At 39.2% G+C, this 20,217-nt stretch overlaps 1 protein-coding gene across 1 annotated transcript; it reads right to left on the reverse strand.

Moving 5' to 3' along the window:
• Nucleotides 1-254: 254 nt before the first annotated feature.
• On the reverse strand, nucleotides 255-20,185 carry LOC131795785 (uncharacterized). The gene is made up of 11 exons (XM_066165581.1): nucleotides 20,137-20,185; nucleotides 17,208-17,289; nucleotides 16,149-16,542; nucleotides 15,142-15,560; nucleotides 14,882-14,928; nucleotides 14,325-14,407; nucleotides 13,506-13,949; nucleotides 13,014-13,213; nucleotides 2,990-3,034; nucleotides 1,780-1,911; nucleotides 255-832 (listed from the first exon to the last, which is right to left on the reverse strand). The coding sequence occupies exons 2-11, from the start codon at nucleotides 17,260-17,262 to the stop codon at nucleotides 360-362; spliced, it is 2,292 nt and encodes a 763-aa protein (XP_066021678.1). The 5' UTR covers nucleotides 17,263-17,289; nucleotides 20,137-20,185; the 3' UTR covers nucleotides 255-359.
• Nucleotides 20,186-20,217: the final 32 nt, after the last annotated feature.

Genomic DNA, 20,217 nt, shown 5'->3' on the forward strand with positions numbered 1-20,217 from the left:
CAAAGTTTAAGATCTTGAGAGGGCAAATATGATATAAACTGGAGGCAAAATGAGTAATTTCAAATTTCGTGTCGTGAAACCAAAAGAAATTTAATCACAGTGGGATATCAGAACGGGGGAAAACGACTCCAGGAGGTAACAACGGAAACTAGCAAAGAGCTCAATCGCAGTAGTCAAGTCGGTTTTAGTTCTAAAGGACTAGATTAAAAATAACATAAATAGACATTGACAAATAAAAAAAAAGGCTTTTAATATCTATTTTAACGTAATTTAAAAGACTATTAATGAACATAGCTTTTCTTACAGAAAAACAAAATTCAATTACACTGGATTCAAAAATAATAAAAATTGTCAATACCTCACTTATTTGAAATCTGTTTTTCCAACCATTCTTCAAGAATAGTTGCAACATCATATCTAGCCACATCATCCTCTCTAAGAATCTTTATCAGCCTCTCTACAGTTGCCTCGGGCCCAAAAGACCACTGTTCAAGAAGACGATCGGTAGGATTTTCTGTCTGTTTTAAATTTTTTATTATATCCTTATCAAATCCCATTTTCTCTCCAAGTGAGCGATAATCTCTAAAAGAAAGATTATCCTTTTTATTAAGTTTAAGGCAGATTTTACTCCACACTGGATATGGAATGTCTGCGACTTTAAAAGATCGCCTATTGACAGTCACTTTAGCCTGATCTCTATTTGAATCATTATCGTTGGCATTTTTTAGTTCTGCCGCGGCATTATCCGTCTGATTCATTCCATTGCTCTCTTTGTTGATCTTTTTGTCAGCCTCAATGCCCGGCGTCTCATCCTCCACTATGTTACATTCATCTGTAAACAGGAAAGAAATGAAGCTTGTCAGAACAGGTTGCCCTTGATGTTGATGTTAATCGGGAAAAAAACATTCGTAACCACGACTAATGAACACAACCTTTTTTTTAGGCTTGCTAAAGGGGAATATATAATATAACAAACTTTAATTTAATTTATACAAGCTCACACCATACACACACAAACAACACCCACAAATTGCAATAACAACGAGCTAAACTTACATAGCTAGGGATATATTATTTAAACAATCAAACAATGGCCACTGAAAAGTGATTAGTATTAATATTTGCACTTCGCGGAAAAAAAGCATAATTGACATCGTAATTTACAGACTCGACACCTTACAATAAAAGTTTAGTTTCCTTGCATCGCCGCTCGATGACCATGTCCCCTGTTACTAGCAGCAGAGGTAAGGAGGACATTACGTTGAGCGGCATATCTTGGGCAATACATGGAACAATGTTTCGCTGATTCAGAGTCAACACCGCACTCGCAAATAGGTGACGCAAAACTATTAATTTTGAAGACATTTTCCCCAAGATTAGAAAATCCAAGTCAAAGGTTGTTGTGATCAAAAGATACACGCCTTGAAAAATAACAATCATATAACCTATTGCAAGTATTTCTCCTAACCAAGTACATTTCTCCCATTTGATGCTGAAAACTCGATATGATATATAAATGTATTACACTTAACCATTTAGGATTGTGCTGCTAGGCCATGTTGCTCTTACAGCATTGGTAGAGGTAAACTTTAATTAATCATTACCTCCTTTCTCCAAAGTTGACATGATGAGTTTTGACACTTTCAGTAGAGAGGTATCCAAAGTTTCATGATATAAAGTCACGTAAACAGCAGGTGTTGTAGACTATAACTCATTGGTTGAGAACCTTGAGCTAATATATCATTAGATAGGGGTGGGTGTATTTTTTAACGTTTTTACCTGGTTCACTTTTACTAAATGAAGAATTGCTACCATTTTGAGGCATATCATCTTCTGATCCTGTCTCACTTGTACTTGTGCTGGGGAGACCATCCTGGACAGGTCTCCCGGTATTGTGAGTTGGACCACGAGCTGTCAAAACAATCATGTAAGAAAATATATTTTTTCTCTACATCTAAAAAATTCCTCCTCGTATCTTTCAGATTTGCTTTAATAAAACTTACTAAATCTTGAAGCTCTCAAGCTGATTTTCCCTTTGTGGGAATTGAAAAAGTAAACAAGGAATTGTTTAATGTGGAAATAAAGACAACAAAAACAAGCATCAAGACACATTAATGAGAAAGTTTAATTATTCTTGGCTGAAGGGTAGATAAGTCCAAAGTTTAAGCTTATGGTTACAACACTGGGCCCAGCCGGAAAACACGGGCTGAATTTACTAGAAAACAGGGAAATCATGATATCCCATACGCAGAAAGAAAGGGAAAGGAGTAGAAAAAGACTTGTCTCATGAATGAAACTGAGTATTAAATTTCAGAGTTACTTTTCATCAATTTGAGATCATTTATGTCAAAGTTTCTAACAAATATGTGTTTTGATATTTAAATCTCTTAATTTGAATGTTACATTAACAGACTCAGGGTTTTTCTGCATACTACTTCTTTTATATTTCTTTAATGACTCCAGTCTTTTATTGTGTTTATAATCACCAACAAATGGTGAGTGACTTTGGACCCGCCTGCAATTTTATTGGAGGTCTTTCCATTCCTAGAAAATTGTGTCAAAACAGAACTCAAAACATTGATGATTTTGGAAATTAGCCTACAAAAAAAAAATTCCAAATTGTAATGGACTGATATATCATAGTGGGCCTGAAATTGAAACAAGTGAGATGGACTGTCAAGCTCCGGCCAGATTTTCTTTTTCTTCTTTTTTTCACTTCTTTTTTTTTACTGTACCTGGGTAAAAAACAATTTCCTTACAGTCACAGGAGTTTGTTGATCTTTTCAGTTTCTTAGCCCACTGGAGATGGCCATGGTCTAGCTAAATGCCTGGGATCAAAAGTCATGATTACAGTCATTATACTGACAGACTAAATACTTTTTCTTTCCCTAGGATAAAATAACACTTTAACTAGGCCACAGTTTCCTTCAAATAATATGCAACTTCCCTGATCTGAGACTGCATTAATTATTTCACTAACACTCTTTACCTGGGTAGTGGGGCAAATCAGTCTCGTCAGGTCCAGTTGTATTACCTTAATACAAACAAATTAATTTCATGAGTGCACATGACCCAATACCTACATTGCTGGTTTAATGTTCAGAAAAGTAAAAAAATGAAAGCATACATTCCTAGAAGAAGGCAGAACACTGATTGATGCTATAACATTACCTTGAGACTTTGTGAGAAGGGCCCACTAAACTCAAAGTTGGAGATTTTCCCTTACCACAAAGCTCATAACATGTCACTAAATAAAACGTTTTTATGCATATACCCTTTTTTTCAATACAATGTCAACATTTCCTGAAATCTAGCCACATGACGACTTCAACACGGACAAAGTGTGTAATTCTGCGAACCCCACTTAAGTGGGGTTCGTGCATATGTATGAGCATTGTTACCCAGTAACGCGTGACGTATTTTACGTCACGTTCCACTGTAGTAAAACCTGTTTGGATGCGGTCGGAGAAACTGGGATAGATCGAGAAATTCGAAGTGAACTACGTCTGGTGTTTTGACTGTAATTTGGTAAGCTTTATTTGCTAAGTGGATAAAGATAAAGTAGATGTAGTTTAGAAAATGGTTTTGATCTTTGAAATTCATAAAGATTTCGTCTATGAAAGATTATGCAAATTCATTCCTGAAATTGAAGCGAACCTTAATATGAGCTTTTTGTTTACATAAGTTTGGGGGATATTTAAAAGTATAAGTCGGTCTTCTTAAAGCGAAGATATTGTTCACTGAAGGGGAAGGTTTCTTCGCTTTCTTTTCCGATCAGGCAATGCTCGATCCCTGATCTCTCGTGGATCACAGACGCAGCGATTCAAATCCGTGTTCCAGCCGTCAAAGGAAACGATCACGTAATCATCGTCTACTTCTTCAACGGTGCACGTACACCAAAGTCGCCTTCCTCAGCTTTGAAGCCCACAGTTTGTGGAAGCGCCATCACGTTTTTTAGTTCACCGCGCGTTTAGTTCACGCGATCAAAACAAGTTTGCGATCGCTAAAGCCGGTCAACTTGTTTTGATGAATCTGCAATCGGTCGCCAGGATACTTAGTGGTGTTCAGTATCCTTAGGTAATTCTAGCGCCCCATTACGCATGTGTCGATTAACACCGGAATTCTTAATGAATTACACACTTTGTCCTTGTTGAAGTCGCCATAAAAACCTCTCATCATCCTCAGTGAGTAATCTCAAGCCCAGAGCAATTTGTATCTTAGCTGGAAGAGTTGTAGCCAAGTTAAGCCTTAATCCTCTAAGATATTTGCGAAGGGAAATGCAATTTCAGAGGCAAGTTAAGTTATGTTGCCAATTGAAACATACAAGTCAAAAATTAAAAAAATACATCTATATATCTATGTATTTTCAAAAACGTTGCAATTTGGAAACATATATGAAATATATGTATAACTTTTTTTTAACCAAAAAGGTGTCAACAGAATAAAATAAAGGGACAATTTTAAGTCAGCCGTGCTTTTGCTTCCCTTCGAAGTATTCATCTCACCGGCAGATTTGACAATCGCCTTCTTGATCTTCTCTAAATTCATTATACCTGAGCAGAGGAGCATTTTGTTGCGCATTTCCTGTATATTTTAGTTTGATGCGAGAAACTGCTGACATGAGCCTGCGTCGGTAATCGCGAAAGAAAAGAAGGAAAATACGTCGGAAAACAACGATGGATGGAGTATTTGAGACAACTTTTCTCTTCATTTTTCCCGCCGTAACTTAGATAGAAGCGGCAAAGTCTTAAAATTGTTGTGTGGTCTGTGGAAGGAAGTTAATTTCAAAAAGCAAAAGATTGTACAAATGACTACGAGTCTTGTCTTGTGATTACTTGGGCGATCGATTTAGACGATGTTGTTTGAGAAGGAAAGAGGCCTGTCGAAGAGCACAAACGAATTGGATAGTATACTTTTATCGTGTCATTGCTATCTCAAGCTATCGTTGATCATTTGAAGTACTCACTTTTCTGTGAGCGTCTTTTAGAGCTTCAACTGTACTGCTGGTGTAAAGTTTACAGAAGTTTATGTTTTGTTTCAAAACGTTTTTTTTTTTTAATGTGAATCACAACCGGCGGGGCCGATTACCAACAAAAAGGTTCAATGTCGAGTAAAGAAAAGTAAGACAACGTAAGTACCAGAGATACGGTCGTTACATCAAATAGCTTGTTAGAAAAGGAGGAATAATTATGGATTTTATAGGAGTGAGGAAAAGTCTTTTCAATCATTAGTCTCGGAAAAATCATCAGATATGATCAATGATGTGGGGAAATTGTGAATTAACTAACAAGTACTAGTTTGGGCTTCCAGTTGTAATATGAATAGTTAAATAAATCAATTATTTCCCAACAAAAATTACATTTAAATTTTAAAATTATATTTAAATCATATTCTTATGTCTTTTGTAACTGATTCTAGCCTTAAAATCCTTTTTAACTTATATGTATTTTAAATATTGTAGTTAGACATTGTAACCGAAAAGCCTAAGTTGGTAGTTACAATGGACGTATCTATGTATGTCTTCATTTTATCATTTCAACTGCGCAACAAAACTGTATGCAATCTTATTCTACAACCCCTTAAATTACAAGAGTTATGTGACAACTCGATAGGCTGAAAATACTCTTATTACATGCTAAACAAAAAAAGAACCAGTAGGGCTGATATTTAACAGTAAGGATAAAAAAAAATATCTCCAAAGCCTTTTTCCCTCGGAACAAGACTACATGAGGTTAGATTAAACTAATGTGGAGAGGTTCGTAGATCTCTTCAGGAAAACATATGATTTATATCTATCAGATTTTAGAGAAATGAGACTTACCTCAAAAGGGGACTTTGACATTGCATAAACTGTAGTAATGGGCATCAGCTTGGATGCCCATCTGAGGAAATTTATAGTTTTCTAGCCAGGGGTTTGGCTGTGCCAATTTTATGGCAGAAAAATCATATCTCAGACACTTAAGCAATTTTACAGCTCCCACCAGAAGCTCAAACACTGTTAGGGAACATGACAATATTTCATCTGATCACTCCTTCTATTCTTTTTCAATGAAATTTGGGCAAAACTTTCAAAACATTTATTGATAATTTTACATTTGCAAAAAAAGGAAAAAAGTTGCATATAGCATAAGCTAGTAGAGGCAAGTTGCCTGGAGAGAACAAAAGATTAATAATTTATACCAGTGGTAGGTTTCTGGTACTTATGACAATTTCTTGAATACCAGCATGCCACAGTAACTGTCACACCAATCCATTCTGTTAATGGTACCAACCATATGTAGTGGGGTCACTTCACATCTCCCTAAACAGCAGATAACATAAAGGTTAATCCCTATCATCAGTCTCAAATAAGAAATAAAAATTGAAGGATCGAGACATTTCTAACAAAGTTAAATGCAAGTCAAACTGGTTCGAAGATATTTTAACCTGATATTCGTTTTCAAATACGACAGAAATACTGTAATTAACATTCTAAAGAAACAAGGAGTTCCAGCCCCATAAGTAATTATCGATTTGTTGTATCACTCGTCTCATATTTTAAGAACCAGAGAAAGTTTGATAATTTTGCTTTGCGAGTTTCATAGTACACTTCGACTCAAAATTCACTTCGCATGGCAGAAGTATTGTACTGAAAAAAAAAGACAGAATGAAGCTGACGCCATTCGTTTCGAATAACACATGAACATCAAGAAAACGGCACCAGTTTAAACTCATGAGACAAAACCCGCGCATAAACTGGTTAGACGGAATAAATAATTAAATAAGAAATGAACTAAAAGTGGTGAGGGATTTGAGGGCCGTGTGATGAATCAGTTTTCTCTAGCTAGCACTTCAAGCCCAAAAAGGCAATTAAAAAAATTCTCACCAAAACACAGCAAGAAAATAAGATAAAACCGGAAATGACTGAGGCAAGATTATAACCGTTGTTAAGACACATGCCTGCATACCATGTGCAACAGAGCAAAAAGGTCAAAAACAGTTGTGAGCCATGACTTGGAAAATCCACCACAACCTCCCAAAAACGAATCTGCCGAAGGTTGTAGTAAGAGCAACTCAATCCTGAAGCTGGAACATTTTTTAAATCCTTGTGCTCTAACTGACTACAAAGAGAAAGAAAAGACGCGCCTGTTTGAAGTGATTAGAAGCCTGGGGGGCACCTCGAACTTTGAGCAATTTTAATTTCAAAGTTCAAGTAAAATAAGATCAAATTCTAAACTACTTTCTATTTTCGTAACGAATATCTCACGATCGTTTCCACATAAAACTTCGTGATTCATAGAAGTAAAACATCAACATCTTAAGACTAACCTTGAAGATTTTTAGTCTCGTATGCACATCTTGATCGTCAGTAAATCAAATCTCAAACTTCAAGTTTTCGGCCTTTTTTTGCGTTTTGTTCGCACTTTGATCCTTAACATATCCTCATCCGAAGAGCCAGCAAATTCCACGAGTATCCACAGAGTTAGAAATGGTGGTAAACTTGTCATAATCTTCATCCCTCTCCAAAAAATTAGACGAAAAGGTGTCGATCGCCAGTTGAAAACCCACGGAAGCGCGCTGAAAATACCGAAATGGCACCGAAAGCGACGAACAAATTTTATTGGCACATGCGCAGACGTATACCCCTCTGCTCTCCCTATGCTCTGCTTTTAGGCACAACATTGGATTTTGCTATGTAATTGGCGCCAAATTACTGCCAGCTAAGAATACTCAGGTGTGTACTCAGTACTCAGGTGTCAGATTTAAATCATTTCCTTGGTATAACATTATTTTCGTAATTGATACTTATCTATTCTCAAACGAGAATCACGGTGAAAAATGGAAATACAAGATATTTGGAGCATTGAATAACTACTACAACTTCTACATCACAATGGAAATAAAGACGTTTCGAATACACCCCCATTATATAGTGTGGTATTTAATTTGGCAGCGCAGGCAGTTTTCTTAAGAACCATTTCTTGAAAAGTTAGAAGTTAGTTATACATCTTTCGAGTTTACATCGACCTTGAATTGAACTGGTTTATTAATGTTAAGTAGTGAAATCACGTTGTTTCCTAGAGGAATTGTGTTAAGTGTCAGGCGCTCGCGCGGAAAGGACTGGACATCCTGGTAGATGTCATATGACGTAAAACAAAAACCATGTGCTAGAGAGAACCGAGCTATAAAAAAGTTGTGAGGATAATCTTATGTTCAGTTGGTAACGAATACACGTGGAAAACCTAAAACCGTGTGGGTATTCTGTGTAACATTTCAGGGGGGCTGTCCGAGAGGATTTTTCGACGGAACTGCGTGCATTTGCCTGTATTGATGCTTGTTTGACCACTTCGTGCGAGGACTTTATGTGGACCGCCGCTATCGCATGTTCAAGCACATGGCGGATTGCGCTGGAAGACTTTTAGCGGGAAGAATGTGACGGATTGTGGTGTGAGAGGGCGTTTGTTACGGGCGGCTGGTGAAAAAGGTAGTGGAACGTAGTTGTGAGGCTAGTGAAAGGTAGGAACACTGTTTTATTTAGTGGATTTTGTGGGTTTCTGATCGTGTTGTTTACAAGTAAGCTTGAGATATAAACAAAATTGCTGAGGAAAAACCCTCAAGTTGCAGATGAAGAACTCATAGAAACCATGAGCCTAGCTATATCTGCAGAGACAGAAAGAGGTTATAAGTTTAGTCTTGCAGGCAAGGTGCTGCTAAGGTGTACACAGTAGAGAGTTCAGCTGATACAAGTACAAAGAAGGAGCAACACAAGGATCAGCATATTCTAGCAACCCTGAAAGCCCTGCAAGCAAATCTGGCTTCAGTGCGGTTGGAAGTTGAGAAACTCCGTGAAACAGCAATTAGCCAGAAAGTAGACTCCATAAGGCCTTCTCGTCCTGGAAATGGAGTGACAATGGGAGCAAGGTCACCTGGTTGCCAAGAGCGTAGGAGAAAGAGGGAGGGCGACTGCTGCCCACATTGCTATCTCTGTGGTGGCCCAAACCACATTGCACGCTATTGTCAAACCAAGTATAGAAGTCATCTGGGAAACGCACCCTGGCTACCCTGCGGGACAGGGAGTAGCCTCGCCAGAGGAAGAGAAGTCCCACCAGTGTAGTGGTTGCCTGAAATTTGATTGCCATACACAGTTATTGCAGTGTTCGGCGTGCCAGTCTGTGCGTTAATGTTCCGTGGGTTACCAGAAGGCTCATCGACCAAAACACAGGGTGTTGTGCAAGGCAATCAAAGAACTCTCTGAGAAAAGAGCTCGTAAAGGAAAAGGGTTAGGAGATACCCAAGATGAGAATGTTATGCTTGCCATATCACCCCAAGGCAACAAAAGTGTATAGCCAAGCTGGTGGGAAGGAAATGCTCGGTGCAGTGCTATCTAGATGAAAAGCCTTTAGAAGTTTTATGGAGCCCAGGTCTCCATTGTGTCCGAAGGTTTTCTGAAGAGCCAGCTATTATCTGTCCAAATACAAGATGTTGAACAGGTACTTGGTTCCAATGGTTCTCTTAGTATGCAAGCAGCAAATGGAAATGATATCCCATGATGTGGGTGGGCAGAGATTGGTGTGAGATTATCTAACGAGTATGAGGCAGAGGTAAGAGTTCCATTCTAAGTAACGAAGGAGGAAATTGAACAGCCCATCATTGGTTGTAATGTCATAGAGCTAATGGTCAAGAACACTGAAGGCGAGGTGGATGGGGAAAAATTACCAGGAAGGACGATGAAAAGCTTCCACCAAAGTAGAGATAGTGACATACAAGCCTTGATAAGTATCATACGTGCTACTAATTCTGATGAGCTTTGCTTTGTTAAATCCGCTAAGAAGGCACATACTATCCCTGCTGGACAGACTATTCGTTTACCTTGTCGTGCCAACACTGGACCAATTCACCGCAAGACACCGGTAATATTTAAACCAGACGAGTTGGCTACCAGGCCTTCAGGATTAGAAGTACATGAATCCCTTACAACTATAAAGGAAGGTGATGTTACCATATTATCCATCAACGTGGGCCTCCTTCGGTTAGTTCACTCGGTGACTCCTGTTGAAGTGAGATTCAAGAATACAGAGACGCAGACTCCAGACAAGGAGCTGCCCTGCGAAGAACATTAACTAACTGAGAAAATTGAGAGTAACTTGTCTTAGTCACCAGAAGTTGATTTGAGTGGACTGACAGCAGAACAAAAGGAGCAAGCAAAGCAGTTGTTGTTGGAAGAAGCAGAAGCATTTGCGATGAGTGACAATGATGTTGGCTGCATCTCAGAGTTAGAAATGGATATTTAAGATGACTAGTGACCAGCCAGTTCAGAAGAATTACCTTTCCCTACCCCGTTTGTTTTATCCAGAAGTTAAGGCTATATTGAGGACCTGCTTAACCGAGGTTTTCTTCAGGAAGTCTACATCCCCATTCTCAAGTAGTGTTGTATGTGTCCGTAAGAGAGATGGTGGAATGAGACTATGTATAGATTACCGAGAATTAAATAAGAAAACTGTGCCAGACCGTCACCCGATTCCTCGTGTCCAGGAAGCTCTGGACAGTTTGGGGGGCAAGTTGTGGTTTAGAGTCCTGGACCAAGGTAGGGATTCATGGGAAAGTACTATCAACCATTGACAGCCCTTGTCACACCGTGGGGGTTGTAAGAATGGGTTCGGATACCCTTCAGACTGATGAATGCGCCAGAACATTTTCAGAGATTTATGGAGAATTGCCTCGGGGAGCTCCGCGACGAGATATGTATTCCTTACTTGGATGATGTAATAGTATTCTCAGTAACATATTCTTAACACATTGAACACCTTCGTAAAGTTCTCTGCCAATCAGACCAAATCTACCAACAAGAGAGCCATTACAGCCAATTGTCCGAACAGATCCTCTTCAAATGCTCTCCATTGACTTTGTACGCCTAGAGCGGAGTTCAGGGGGCCACAAGTACATTCTGGTTGTGGTAGATCACTTTACTAAGTATGCTCAAGCATACCCAGCGAAGACCAAAACCGCCGTTACTGCTGCAGACAGGATCTTCAATGACTTTATCCCGCGTTTTGGATTTCCAGAGAAACTCCATCATGGCATGGGAGGGAAGTTTGAAAATCGTTTGTTTGAGCGGTCAGAGGAATTTTCTGGAGTTGCGTATTCTATAGCTACTCCGTATCACCCACAAGGGAACAGTTTGGTCGAACGGATGAATCGCACGCTACTAAATATGCCACGAACTCTTCCTGAAACTCGCAAATCAAGTTGGAAGGACCATTTAAACAAGCTCATTCATGCATATAATTACACTGTTCATGAGTCAACAGGTTATTCTCCGTTTTTCCTGTTGTTTGGTCGAAGCCGACGACTACCAATTGATGCAATCTTTGACCCCTAACCAGAAGCAGGAGCCATATCACATGCTGAGTACGTGACTAAGTGGAAGACTGCCATGCAAGAAGCTTACTCACTCGCATTGAAATCTGCCACGAAAAGTGCCATTAGAGGAAAATGGAATCAGGACAAACGAGTGAGATCTTCAGCACTGCAAGTGGGAGATCGTGTCCAAGTCCGCAACCTCACCCCTCGCGGTGGACCTGGAAAACTCCGTGCCTTCTGGGAAGATGAGATTCATGTGGTGATTGCAAGAAAAGGAGAGGGAAGCCCTGTGTATGACGCAAGATCAGAATCAGGCCTTCCCGACATCTCAAACCATTACCTATCACCGGGAAATGATGGCAATGATCAATCCCAGATACAGGTACAGTCTGCAAGCAAAGAAGCAGTGGGAGCAGAACCAAACCCCCCAAATGTCAATTCTGATGGGGTGTCAGGCCAAATTGAGGCAAGTGCTATCATCACTGATTCTCCTGATGAAGTACCAACGACTGAAAACCCTCAAGCCATTGGTGGAGAAACAAGCATGGAAGAGGATGCTAGTAACCAAGGTCGCCCTCAGCGGGCAAGACAAGGACTAACAGACTAAGGACTGACATCTGACAGTCTTGGGAATCCAACTTACGTACGAGAGATTAATGCAGGACCACCTTCCGAGATAAACCAGGTTGGAATACCATCGCCAGTACCCTATATACCTGCGCCACCAGTAAACCAGTACAGTATGCTGCCACCACCAATGACCGGTTTCACTCCACCTGCGGTACCCATGATGTTCTGGATGGCAAATACGATGATGCCGTATGGGATGCCCTATCCAGCAGTGCTTCAGTTACCACAATGGGAAATGCCACATCAGCCATTCCAGTACAGACAGACAATAACCCGTGTACTACATTCTTGTTGCTCAGAGAACTTAGAAACAAAAATGTAGTTTTCTTTTGTGTATTTAAACATTCGTTTCATGAATGCTGAGAGAACTATCCAGAGATGGTCTTTGTGATACAGAATCATGAACAGTCGTATGGTCAGATGAACTGTGATAGTTAGTGGTCTGTATGGGGCTCGGCCTAATCACCCCACTCTAAGATTTACGTGTTGAACAATCCTAATACACAAGCCACTGTTGTAGAGGAATATTTTGTATCGCATGCTAAATGTCACTAATGACATTTCTTTTTCAAGTTAGGGGGGAAGTGTTGAGTAGTGAAATCACGTTGTTTCCTAGAGGAATTTATGTTGAGTGTCAGGCGTTCGCGCGGAAAGGACTGGACATCCTGGTAGATGTCATATGACGTAAGAAAAAAACATGTGCTGGAGAGAACCGAGCCATAAAAAAGTTGTGAGATAATCTTATGTTCAGTTGGTAACGAATACACATGGAAAACCTAAAATCGTGTGGGTATTGTGTAACTTAACACGAGATGCGCCACAACCTTCATCGGCTTCTTAAGCTCCACGTTTTGTGTTAGGGCAGGGTAACTGCATGGACGTATGCTTTTCTTTCCGAACAGAATTCCGATTGGCTCCACCATGCTACAGTCCTCCTGTCCCCTTATTTGAGAGGCTCTCTTGTATTGTAAAGTTATTTACAGAATTCCTATTATTCGACAAACCTAGACAGTAGTTGTTGTCAAGTTTCTTTCCTGTTTTACCTGTATTTTGGTCATCTTTGCTAAAATATTTACCGTGGATTCTGTTGTTTCTAGAATCGCTTTGATCCTGCACATTACTATCGCTATTGACATCTACATCTTGGCTAAAGTGTAGCTCTTGGCCTGGTTCCCTATCGCCGTATTCCACATTATCCATCTCCTGGGCTTGTTCATCACCTACATTTGCGCCATTACTCCGCCTAGAAGTAAACAGAGCTAAATATGAGTCAAGTAATTAAATAAACTATACTACTGACTCAATTCAAGACAAAAATGAATTTAAACAGCCGTTGAAATTGAACTGCAGAGGCACCGATCATTATAAGGATATCTTTTATAAGTAAGTGAAGTCCACTTACGTAGACAAAAGCTATATTTATCTATAATCAATTCCTAAGGAAGTGAATTTCAAATTTGATTGAGTAATATGAACAGATGAATAAGAAATGACTGAATAATTCAAATAAAAAGGCATTTAAAATAATTTCATACCTTTTGCACCAGATAAATACGCAAGCGATAATGATAACGATAACTATTCCACTTGTGACTGTTCCGGCTGTTATTGAATCAATGGTTCCCTTTTTCGACGACACTCCTTTCGCAACCTCCTCTCCATTGATATCCTTGGGGAGTTCCGTATAATTACAAAATTTTTCGAATGATGGAGGGTTACAATTTACATATATAACCTTGTAACCACCTAAATGTTTGCTGATATAGTAGACACTCTTTTGCACGATATAATCCAAATTGCTGTTTTTAATTACCATACGGGATGAATTGGATTGGGTTCGAAGAATGAGTGAAAAAACCACTTCAGTATGATTCAGAACTGAAGACTCTCCGGGTTGCTTTAGGACTCTGATCTGAGCTGAACTGGTGTTGGAATCATTTGGAAAGATGCTGCATAACTGCTTTGCAATGGATGTGTTTCTGTCGAAAAGGAAAGGAAATCACGATGTTTTACATACCTCATGCTAAAGCATTATCATGTGGTGGTTGCACATTGCTTTATATTCAAGTTCCACATTCAGGTGCACTGAGTCAGAGCAGTCAAGCACACTTGGTCACTGTGTTGGGTTCCCCCTGCCTCCTAGTCAAGTGAGGCAGTCACTTTAGTTCGTCCATACGGGAAATAGCTTTAATGCTTCCCTTTTTCTAATTATCAATGGTGTTTTCGCTCTGATGGGCATGCCTTCCCATGTTGGGTTTCCATAAATATTACTATATAGCAAGACAATTTCAAACTATAACGGTAATATACCAAAACGGAAATCATTTCATTTCCACAAACAGTGTTTGTAATACCTTGATTTGTAACTGCATGTATCCTCATAGCAGTAGTCTTTTATCCCTTTCACGACTGCTTGTTTAAATTTGTCTTCCTCCCACTGATGAACATATTTTAATACATTTTTTAGTTATTAAAATAGACAAAAAGGAGTAGGTTCTTCAACCTACTTATCTTATAGTAATATCGATACTTCGACCTTTAGTCAGTAAACCCATTGACTGCCCAACCTTAAGGGACTCTGCTTAGGAGTTATGTGCCCAACAGACCGTGCCTGGAGTATTTAGGCTACAACTGCTTAGAAAAGCTGGGAATGACCTCTCATGTGATGACTTTTGGATCACCCCTCAGCAGCAAAGCAAATTCCAGATAGTTCAAGGGACAGATTTAGCTGCAATGGCCAGTGTTACTTGTAACAGTATCATAGAAGTCCAAAAGAGCAGACAATTGTGTCCGAGCGAAAGCAAAAGACACCAGCCATTAATTATTCGCCAGGAGCGGGAGATGGGGGTGAGGGTCAGAGGATATTTTTTTTTGTTACGATGAAATGTACTTCAAAAGAAAATAAGAATACCTCTTCCATTTTCATTTCCAATGTAATACTGACAGCCACCAGATCTATTTAAAAAGAAATTTGATTTGGCTAATTACAACTGGTGAACCAATATCTTTGTGGGTAATGCAGTGATAATTGATGGTTCAAAAATGTTTGTTTCGTTCTTTTATTTTCAGAGAAAATAGTGGAGTACCGACTTTGAGTTTATAGTTTAAAGTTTCATACAGGGTTAAATTAAAATATCGGAGTAGGAAGAAAAACAAACAATTTCTACTTACTTAGAGGTTGCCTTGATCCGTCTAATACAGTAATTCCGTGTATTTCAGGGAAAGACAGGTCGAGATTTCCAAGATATTCTAGGTTTGTTTTGTCCACCAGCCGAATTTTTTTTGCTCTGTTATCAGACAAGTAGACAGTTCCGTTGTGAAGTGCTATAGCGACCGGAAGACTGTTAGTTATCTCCTTTGATAGTTTTCGATTGCGTCCGTCCAGATCAGCTCTGCCGACCACACCGGTGCCCAGACTAGTGTCGACCCAATAAATTGCGCTCTTTGAATCAGCGTAGTCTACTATTACGCCATTTACCCACTGCAAGGGGAAACTGGAACTCGTTTCCACAATGGTGACCCTTTCCTTCCCGTCTAAGGTGGCTCTCTCAATTTTAGGACTTGAACCCCAATCTGTCCAGAAAATGTACCTGTAGGATTTTTTTCGTCAATTCTGTGTTATTCCTCTTGACAACAATTAATTTCAAGGTGTTAATATTGTACTAAAAGCCCTGATTATTTAACGAGGAGCAGTACAGTTAGCAAATAGTTTTTAAGGCGATTGGCTGACCTATCCTGCTGAGAGGCAGTTACGGCTCCATATCAGTAGTGTTCTCTTTTTGTGATAAAGAAATAACCAAAATTTCAAGGACATGCTACGAAAAATGTCACTTTGGGAGTCGAGTGATCCGTTTTTATTTTCCTCATTTGTTTCCGAATAGGCGACTTGCGCAGCAACTCCCTTACGTCATTAGAGCAAATTGTACAAAACATGTAACAAAGAAACGTGATTCACCACCATTGGAAAAAGTGCACTTTAGTAGATTTTATATCTGCAATACCATACCCTGAAGTGTTAAGAACACCGTCTTAAGTAAGTAGATCGACAAAAAGAGAAATAACAAAGAAGAAGAATTAAAAAAAGGTCTATCTAAAATTGAACACTAGCTATATCGAACTTCTCAGTTCGTGAGTTGTGATTTCAACACTTAAAGTACATATGAATTCTCCTTACTCACCCATTGATCGAATCAACAGCTATACCTCGAGGTTCGTCAATGTCTCGGTCAAACAGTATTTTTCTGTCACTTCCATCAACCTTCGCCATTTCTATTCGGTTGTTTGTTGTGTCCGTCCAAAATATGTCTTTGCTAATCCAGTCTATGGCTATTCCTTCCACTCTACCGACGCCTTTCGTCACATTTTCTTTTATGTTCGTCTGAAGATCCATTCTTTTGATGGTACCACCCCCAAAGTCACTCCAATAGATGTAATTGTCCTCTACGTCCACTGCAATGGTAAAGACCCGTCCAATATCTTGCACTACAACACTAGAAGCAGTTTTCCCAGCGGACAGGTTGATACTATTTATGGTATTCCCAATGCTATAGTACAAGCATGGCTCTTCACACGCTGTGAGGAGAGGAGAATAGCTAATTCAAAAATTCTACAAGATAACTGGAGAATGGGAAGCAGTACAGTAGAGAAAAACAAATGAAATTGCAATCCGCCAGATCAAATCGAACAGTTCTGCATGCGGGAATAAAACTTCCCCACAAAAAGTCACTAAACCCAATGAAATTGCCGTCGATATGAAAATCGCTTGCGTAAGGTGTATACAAAGAGCTTATCTACTCTCAAGAAAAAGTAGTTATCGACTTCCACGTTTAATTAAACTACTGAGTATTTCATGCAAATATAATACGACTTATTGCGATTTATAATAACCGAGATACGACGAGCGGCCTGATCGGTCAAGAACGCTATCGTTTATTGGACCGGTAAACCTATATAGAAGTGCAACAGATTTAACGAGAGTTCTCTTAGCATCCCGCCCAGGTTTTCAGTAAACCAATAGAAGGGGCGTTGTATTGCTTCATTTTCAAGCACTTCATTTATGATAGTGAACGATTACTACGCTAAGCCTCCTTATTGTGCAGCTGTGCTCTTAAAAATTCCTTTCCTCCATAAAGGTTTGTAAATAACACAGTGAATCAGTGCAGTTACCAAAAGACACTTTGCGACGAGAATTGAGTAAATCGGTTGACAATTCAGGTTAAAATGATGGAGTAACTTACCATGGATGATTTTAAGCCATAATAGGAGAATTAAAAATAACTTCAATCTCTCCATCCTGAATTCCAGGGTTAATTCCTGCTTCTGTAAAGTGAAATATAATTTGCTAGATTAGCTAGATTGGCAACGTCAAAAGAAAAAGAAAAGAAGACCACGGCTGCTTCAAAAAATGTAGACTGCGGTGCTGCGTTGTTTTGACTTGTCATGAATTCCTATTTGCGTAAAGTTAGTCTCCTTTGCGGCCATAATTTGGTCACGTCATGTGACGCGTTGCGTGACTAACGCAGGGTGAGTGCATTCAAATTAAAAAAAAAAACAATGAAGAAAACAGGCGAATATGTATATTATCTCTTGATGCTAGTTAAATGTAGCGAGAACAGACTGATTTGATTTGAAATAGTGAAAATTTCTGGCTTCCCGGCATTTAGTCCATTCGAGAGCGTGCCAGACAAAACTTCAATCCCTCCATCCTGAATCCCAGGGTTAATTCCTGCTTCTCTAAAGTGAAATATAATTTGCTAGAAACGCTAGATTGGCAACGTCAAAAGAAAAGGAAAAGGAGAACGCCACTGTTTCAGAGAATGTAGACTGCGGTGCTGATCTGTTTTGACTTGTCATGAATTCCTAATAACGTAAAGTTAGTCTCCTTTGCGGCCGTAAGTTGGTTACGTCACGTGACGCGTTGCGTGACTGACGCGGAATTTACTTGCTCATTAATTTGTTTTCACTCTTATAGAGCGGAGTGAAGATGTTATCAGCAAACACGGATCATTCAAACAATGAAGAAAACAGACGAATATGTATGTTATCTCTTGATGCTCGTTAAGTGTAGCGAGAATGGTCTGATCTGGTTTGAAATAGTGAAAATTTCTGATTTCCCTGCACTTAGTTCCTTCGAGACCGTGCCCGGCGATCGGATCAGCAGCATAGTCAACCCAACGATATTAGAGTATGCAAAGGTTTGAGAGTTTCTCCACTGAAAAACCAAATTAATTTTTTGAATCGCTTGACATTTTTTAACAAACATATCTGATACTTTTAAGAAGTTTGAAAGGAACTTTCGGTGGAAATTCTTTAAAAACTGCTGACTGCTGGGCATTTAATTACGATGAAACACGTAAATATATCGCATTCAAGAAGATAGGATCCTTAGGGGCATATTTTCGCCAAACCTAAGGATCCTGTCACTTAAGAACAACGAACCGACGCCATTTATTCTATTCCTTGCAACGACTGTGACAACGGATACATCGGACAGACTAAAACGTCAGTTTGTACACGTTTGAAAGAGCATCAAAAAGCGGTTTTCTTTTGCAAAAAGGAAAATTCAGCTTTATCAGAGCACACATGCCTAACTAACCATACAATTGGGTGGGATAATTCTAAAGTCATTACCACTAATCGGCGTTACCACCAACTTCTTTGTCTGGAGGCTTGGCATATTAATTCCGGCCACGCTCCTTTAAAATCGTGACGGTGGCGGCTATTTACACCTCGTCAGAAAAAAGGCAGCTAATTAGGGATCATATAAAAGGACCTCTTGTTACAGCGTTTAGATCACCCCCGATGAAGACACTAGACAGGAGTGTCGAAACGTTTGGTCGGTAAAATTTCCGCACAGCCCTATACTATTGTAAAACAAATATGTTTTCCCAATGGAAATGTATTGTTCTTTTCATTGTTTTCTAGATCCAAGAACTGAATGCATAATGTAGTATGGGGCTGTGCGGAAATTTTACCCGTTGGGTCTATGAATTGTAACTTATTCGGTTACATTCATTAAATCAGTAAACCAGAGTAGCATCAAACCATGTCTGATTGTCCACCTGGTTGCCGTATGAACTTAAATATATTTAGAGCCTAATCAAGATAACGCTACTAGTTAAGTCTATTCTTCTTCGATAAATAGCGCTACGTTTCGGTTGTCTGAGCATGAAACAATACTTGCGATTGACAGGCCTGCTTGAAGTTACGCATTCTCTCTTTCTCTTTTCCAGCTTATTTGCATTTTTTCTGTGCGACTTTTTTTTAATGGGTGCGATTCCGTAATGAAACCGTACCCGACACTGAATAGATTCTTCAGAAAATGACTTACTGTAGCGGTAACATGGAGATAACAATTTAAAGTTTTAGCTGGGCTATCTATACTAATAACTCGAATCAAGGTCGAAAAAAGAAGTGGCTATTCCTCGAAAAGGAAATTATTATTCTCAGAATTTGTAATCATATTTATTTCCGCATAAGGGTTGCTATGTCTTTCTGCTATTCCTTACTGCTTTATTTTCTTCTGAGCTAAAATTGGCGAGAAGAGGAACAAATGAGCCATGGATAATAGAGCTTTGCCCACATTTTACCGTAAGATAAGATATTTCACGTCAGGAGACCAATAATCAGGAAATCAGTGAGGCGCACAGGAGACAGATTTCATCTCAAATAACTAAATTTATTATATATCTTGGTCTGACATATTTCTATTGAAAGGTACACCTAAGCCGAAAATTTTGTTTTATTGTTTCTGTAGATAATGGCGGCAAATAGCTAGATGTATGAAAATGCGGTTACGAAATAAAGGAGCGAGCGGTTTACGATAAGATTGTGGTTGTTTACATTCTTTTCCACAGTGTGTTATCAGATTCCACTTACCTCATAGAATACACATATATAGGCACTCGTTTTCAGGTAGTGGTTCGATTAAGAAAGCTGGATACTACTCAAATCTATGACCAATACCCACCAAGAAAATGCGGTTATGAAATAAAGGAGCGAACGGGCCACGATAATATCGTGGTTGTTCTTAACAGATGTTCTTTTCCACAGCGTATTATCAGATTCCACTTACCTCATAGAATATATATATAAAGGCACTCGTTTTCAGGTAGCGGTTCGATTAAGAAAGCTGGACACTACCCATAATCTATGACCAATACTCACCTTACAGTCGAGAACTTTGGTCAATATTGATTTAGAAGGAAATATGATATGTCAGCAAAATTAGGAAAGGGGGACTGGGAC

The sequence above is a fragment of the Pocillopora verrucosa genome, chromosome 4, assembly GCF_036669915.1.
Source record: "Pocillopora verrucosa isolate sample1 chromosome 4, ASM3666991v2, whole genome shotgun sequence".
Classification (NCBI taxonomy): domain Eukaryota; kingdom Metazoa; phylum Cnidaria; class Anthozoa; order Scleractinia; family Pocilloporidae; genus Pocillopora; species Pocillopora verrucosa.